The sequence below is a fragment of the Pristiophorus japonicus genome, chromosome 22 (genome assembly GCF_044704955.1).
Source record: "Pristiophorus japonicus isolate sPriJap1 chromosome 22, sPriJap1.hap1, whole genome shotgun sequence".
NCBI classification, from domain to species: domain Eukaryota; kingdom Metazoa; phylum Chordata; class Chondrichthyes; family Pristiophoridae; genus Pristiophorus; species Pristiophorus japonicus.
The window spans coordinates 27,653,835-27,659,659 of NC_091998.1; the positions used below are offsets into that span (position 1 = coordinate 27,653,835).

The following is a 5,825-nucleotide window of genomic DNA, read 5'->3' on the forward strand; positions in this document are numbered from 1 at the left end:
TTTGCAGATGACATGAAACTTGGAATGTAGTAAGTAGTGAGAAGGATAGTAACAGACTTCAGGAGGACATAGACAGACTGGTGAAACAGGCAGACACATGGCAGATGAAATTTAACACAGAGAAGCGTAAAGTGATACATTTTGGTAGGCAGAATGAGAAGCGGCAATATGAACTAACTGATACAATTTTAAATGGGGTGCAGGAACACAGAGAGACCTGGGGGTGTATACACAATATACACAAATCTTTAAAGGTGGAAGGACAAGTAGAGTAGGCTGCTAAAAGAGCACATGGATCCTATTAATAGAAGAATAGAGTACAAAAGCAAGGAAGTTATGCCAAACCTTTATAAAACACCAGTTAGGCCTCTGCTGAAGTATTGTCTCCAATTCTGGGCACTACACTTTAGGAAGAATGTCAAGGCCTTAGAGCGGGTGCAGAAGAGATTTACTAATATGGTACCAGAGATGTGGGATTTCAGTTGTGTGGAGAGACTGGAAAAGCTGGGGTTGTTCTCCTTCGAGCAAAGAAGGTTAACATGAGATTTGATCGAGGTGTTGAAACTCCTGAATGGTTTGATAGAGTAAACAAGGAGAAACTGTTTGCAGTGGCAGAAGGGTCGGTAACCAGAGAACACAGACTTAAGGTGATTGGCAAAAGAACCAGAGGCGAGATGAGGAAACATGTTTTTACACAGCGAGTTGTTATGATCTGGAATACGCTGCCTGAAAGTGTGGTGGAAGCAGATTCAATAGTAACGTTAGGAGAGAATTGGATAAATACTTGAAGGGAAAAGATTTACAGGGCAATGGGAAAGAGCAGGGGAGTGCGACTATTTGGATAGCTCTACCAAAAGAGCCGGCACAGACACGATGGGTCGAATGTCCCCCTATTTGTGCTGTATCATTTTATAATTCTATGGAGTTCTTATTCACACGACCCGCCCAGGTGGCCAGCTCATCCTGAGATTTAACATTAATCAACTAGCTAGCTCGCCAGAGTTCAGCTTCCATCATTATCTTAGGATCATTGTTATGCTTTCTGCTAACTAGCTGTCTCACCTCCCCATATGTTTGGCAAGTAGTCAAATGTTCGTATACTTTCACTGCAGCGAAAAAAGAAACATCATAGAATCATAGAAAACTATGACACAGAAGGAGGCTATTTGGCCCATCATGTCCATTCCGGTCAAAAAATATTTACCCAGCCTAATCCCACCTTCCAGCACTAGGTCCGTAGCCCTGTAGGTTACTGCTCTTTCAGTGCACATCCAAGTATCTTTTAAATATGATGAGGGTTTCTGCCTCTACCAAGCTTTTAGGCAATGCAAAGCATGATAGTTAAAGGCATTAAGCAAAAGATATAATTTTGTCCCTATCCCCAATATTCTTACACCAGCATTACCTACATCTTCCCCTACCTGAGCACTCCATACCTGTACCCACACATGTACCTAACCTCCACCTTCCGACACCCATATCAGTAATTATAATTTTCTAGCAAAAGATATCTTAGATTTTCTGAAGACACTACCCTCTCATTCAGCTACCCTGATAAATATGTTGAAAGAACCTTCCATTTATTTAAAAAAAAAATACACTTGCTAAATAATTATTTCTGACATTTATGAATCAGCCTTATGTTTAGGGAAAAGCCAGAACTGGATTTATCTTTTACGAATACGGCTGACAAGGACCGTCCCCTGAAAATGATGTGATCGGCACTCTTGCCGTGGGCAAAGCTATTCAGTCTATTGCAGTACTGGAATGCACACAACATGTAGGATGCCTTAGAGTGGTCATAAAATTCCTAAAACCTGGCAAATGTCTCTTCCCTTTTGCTGGCTCTTCCACCACACATGTTCTGTCAATGTGAGGATCCAACTGCGTCACTGTCTTGTCAGCTGTGGACATCTTGTCCTTTTCATGCTGTTCTATCTGAATCTCCAGATGTTTCTGTATAGCCAGCCCAAGGACCTCAGGATCGACAGAGGCTCCGTAGACTTCCCATGTCATCCCTTCATCGTCCCATTTTACTTCGCGGACTGGGGACTCCTGAATCAGCTGGTTCTCTTCCAGGCTCACCTCGGGGAACATATGGACCAGGCAGCTATCAGATGAATACATGGGGCTGGTGCCTACTGACTTGCAGTCAACTGACAACGAGGTCTGTATCTCTGCATTTTTATGTTCCAGCTGATGATGAAAGCTAAGGGTCAGGTCTCTTATCGAAGTCATAGTCCATATGTCTCGTGTTCTAGCACCCACATTACCGTTTTGCTTGTTCTGCAGCAAAGGATGAGAGACCTTTTCTAGTTTCGCTTCTTTTCCATCTGAGGTTTTGTGAAGATTCCTGTTAATCACACCAGGGATAGCTTCATTGCCTAGGGTTCCATGGTATTTTAGAAGATGCCTCGCATCCAACCTGGATTCACTCACTGAAGACACCAACCGTGGGAATGTCAGAATACCCGAAACTGGCAGTCGATCGCAACATGCATCAACAACATTTTCTGTTCCAGATTCACTGACAGACGTGACTAGCCTTGGAAAAAAATGGATAGCTGGGATTGGCAGAGAATGGCAATAAGCAGGAGTGGTATCTGGTATCCTCAGGTCAGGTATCATATGGTTTTGGAGCCCAGTACAAGTGTGATTGCCCACTAAATTGTCTTGATGGATGGCAGCTCCTTCCCTATACGCCACATTACCCTGATCCATGGTGATTGCTTCATTCCCTGTCATACTATAGCCTTGATGTTGTCTACCAGATTCTTGGACAAACATGACACCTGGATAATTGGGAGATCTCTCTGTAAGCATGAAATGGCCCCGATGCATGGGACTACACACATTATTGACTATACTATTGACTTGAAGCTCACTTTCTCCGACGTTTTCCTGATGCCCAGTGTCAGTTTCACTCCCTGAAATATTGATCACAATCCTCTGACCAGAGTCTTTAGGCACCATTTCTTCTTGAGGAATGACACCATAGCCTCTGCCAGGCATAGTAACTTGATGTGCAGCAGTAGTCTGACTGTGCATGGCATTGTCGTGATAGCAATTCTCTTTATAACCACAGATGATGTCTGAGCAACTCCTGTACATCACCTTGGCCTGCAATCTTCCCAAGTTTGCATCTTCATATAGCATTGTGTCTGTGTCCCTTCTCATGGCTGAGTTGGTGTTAGTGTGACTGTTGGCATGGATTTTCGATTCATCCTGAAATATTGGGGATTTGGAGACATGGTTGGGATGGGGGATGGTTCCCATTTGGAAGCAGCCACACAAGGGGATCACAGTGAAATTATTTTGCGGTGTGAAACATGATGGATGAAGAGGACACCTCGCGTCCGTTTCAGCCGAGTTTCTTGGAGTGACGATGCTGCTGAAAGTCTTCCTCATTTCCTGATATTCTGTTTGCCGTTCCTCCACGCTGCCCCTTCTGGGGAATAGAGTATCGGAAGAACTTTTCAGAAAAGGGAAACAATCTGGTTCCAGAGTGTTGTGACATGCTGAGTTCTGCGTTTCCTCGAAGGAATGGTCAGATAGTCTTCGACTGTAGGTAGCCATGCTGAAGAGACACTCTGTCATGATGAGAACCAATATAAAGAAGAAATGGTAAGTTATGGGTAAGTATGCTAGTCCTCCTTCCTCACTGCCCCCTCTTCCACCCCCCCACCGCAAAAAAATCTCCCACCACTCCTGAAGTAAATGACATGCACTTCACAGGTCCCAGCCACACTCTAGTTCTGGCTCCCAAGTCACGCTTGAGTGTCAGCAAGTCATTTGTGTCCTTACCCACTACCCACACAAGTCATGTCACTCGGCAGCAATCTTGTCTTTTTTTTTCCCTCTCTAAACCAGGGGCATCGAGACCAATTGCAGCATGCCCTACACCCATCTCAGTTCAGATCAACTAACCTAACACAGAGCAGCAGCCTAAACTGAGATCTTGCCATCCAAATGGTTCAGTTTCACAGTGTTTCGTTTAGTAGAGGAAGTCCAGGGGCTCGATTTTCAATGCCAAATGTCTCAGTTAGCGGCCGGAGGGGGCGTTAATGGGAACGTAAGAGGTTACCAACCGGCAGCACAGCTTTTAGCGCCCCAACCAAAAATTCATTAGAGGCTCACAGGGGACGCAAAGCATTAGCGCCTGGCTGCTGACGATCGCGTTGGTCCTGACGTACTCCTGGTGCAATGCCTACGCTTGCACCCCAGTCAATAAATTAGGTGCAGCTGCCTCAATTGGCGGCCGCCAATAGCAACATGTAGAAAAACAGTGGGTCCAGGCTTGCAGAGTCGTTAACTGGCGGCTACTTAAAGGGATGAGGAAGCGCTTCCCTCGGAGGTCAGTCAGTGCAACGTTTACACACAGCACGGTGTGTCAGCCTTTGAGTTTGCAGCGGCAGACAGACATAACAGTACAGGTTGAAAACAAGTGATTTTGAAAACCACGCCATGCCTTTAAGACTCGGCTTTTCCCGTGATCTGATTCGGAGTTCCGCGCATGCGCAACGGGCCCGTGACGTGTACCGACCAAACTTTCGTTATTGGAACCCCCTCCAGCTCTGGTGTGCAACGGCTAATTTAGCACCCCTGGTCAGCTCTTCGACCGATTCTGATGAATTTCTGGGCGGAGGGCGCAAACCTTTGCAAGGCGCTAAAATTACCGTTCCGCCTGAGGCGCGGCCGAATTTCTCCCCCAAGGAGTTATAAAGCTCGTGAATTTAGAATCATTTAAGATGAGAAAAGCCATCTTGTCCATTCGGGTCATCTTGTTCAGCTTGTCCATGCAGAAATACCCTACAGTCTTCCCACCACAGCATCCTCCTGTTTCTTAAATGGTTCAAACGTTTTCGCCTAGACTATCCTATCTGAACTTCCATCCCATCTGTTGTTTGGTCCTAAATTTGCCTTTAGCGAGATTGAACATGTACCCTCTTACAATCACGGTCCAGCTTAAAGTAATGTTCTGGATTTATCTTCCCCATACTGTTTACTAACATATACCCATATGAAGTCCCCTCTCAGTTGCTTCCTTTCAAAGCTCTTCTTCACTGTTATTCTGAATTAAAATTTGTTGCGAAGCAATCCCAATAGCCGAGTGGATAGAGCCACAATTTGGTGTAGGAATGAGCCATATAGACCAGAAGTATCCAGATTCCATTCCCTTGTCTATCCTGGTCTCAATGGGAATGGCAGTTCAGATTCTACCTTTAGGCAGAGTGACCCTGGGCTTGAGAGAGATAACCCAGCCAGAGCTGTCACTCTTGGAGTTTAGAAGAATGTGAGATGATCATATTGAAACATAAGATTGTGAGGGGTCTTGACAGGGTAGACGCAGAGAGGATGTTTCCCTTCATGGGGGAATCTAGAACTAAGGGGGCATAGTTTCAGAATAAGGGGGCGCCCATTTAAAACAGAGATGAGGAGGAATTTCTTCTCTCAGAGAGTCGTGAATCTTTGGAATTCTCAACCCCAGAGAGCTGTGGAGGCTGGGTCATTGAATTTAAGGTGGAGACAGACAGATTTTTGAACTGCAGGGGAATCAAGGGTTATGGGGAGCGGGCAGGGAAGTGGAGTTGAGGCTAAGATCAGATCAGCCATGATCTTATTGAATGGCGGAGCAGGCTCGAGGGGCCAAATGGTCTATTCCTGCTCCTATTTCTTATGTTCTTGATCGCTGCCCACTGATCAACCATGGCAAGTTCATATCTATGGACGTTGGGTGGACTCAAATGGATTTAACTGTGATCCCCGTCCATGGGTAAATAGCTCTCCTGACACATAGGCCTGGATATTATATTAACATAGATGGC

At 45.4% G+C, this 5,825-nt stretch overlaps 1 protein-coding gene across 1 annotated transcript; it reads right to left on the reverse strand.

Moving 5' to 3' along the window:
• Positions 1 to 1,746: 1,746 nt before the first annotated feature.
• Positions 1,747 to 3,576, reverse strand: LOC139234732 (GRIN2-like protein). Its single transcript, XM_070865417.1, has one exon. The coding sequence runs from the start codon at positions 3,574 to 3,576 to the stop codon at positions 1,747 to 1,749; it is 1,830 nt and encodes a 609-aa protein (XP_070721518.1).
• Positions 3,577 to 5,825: the final 2,249 nt, after the last annotated feature.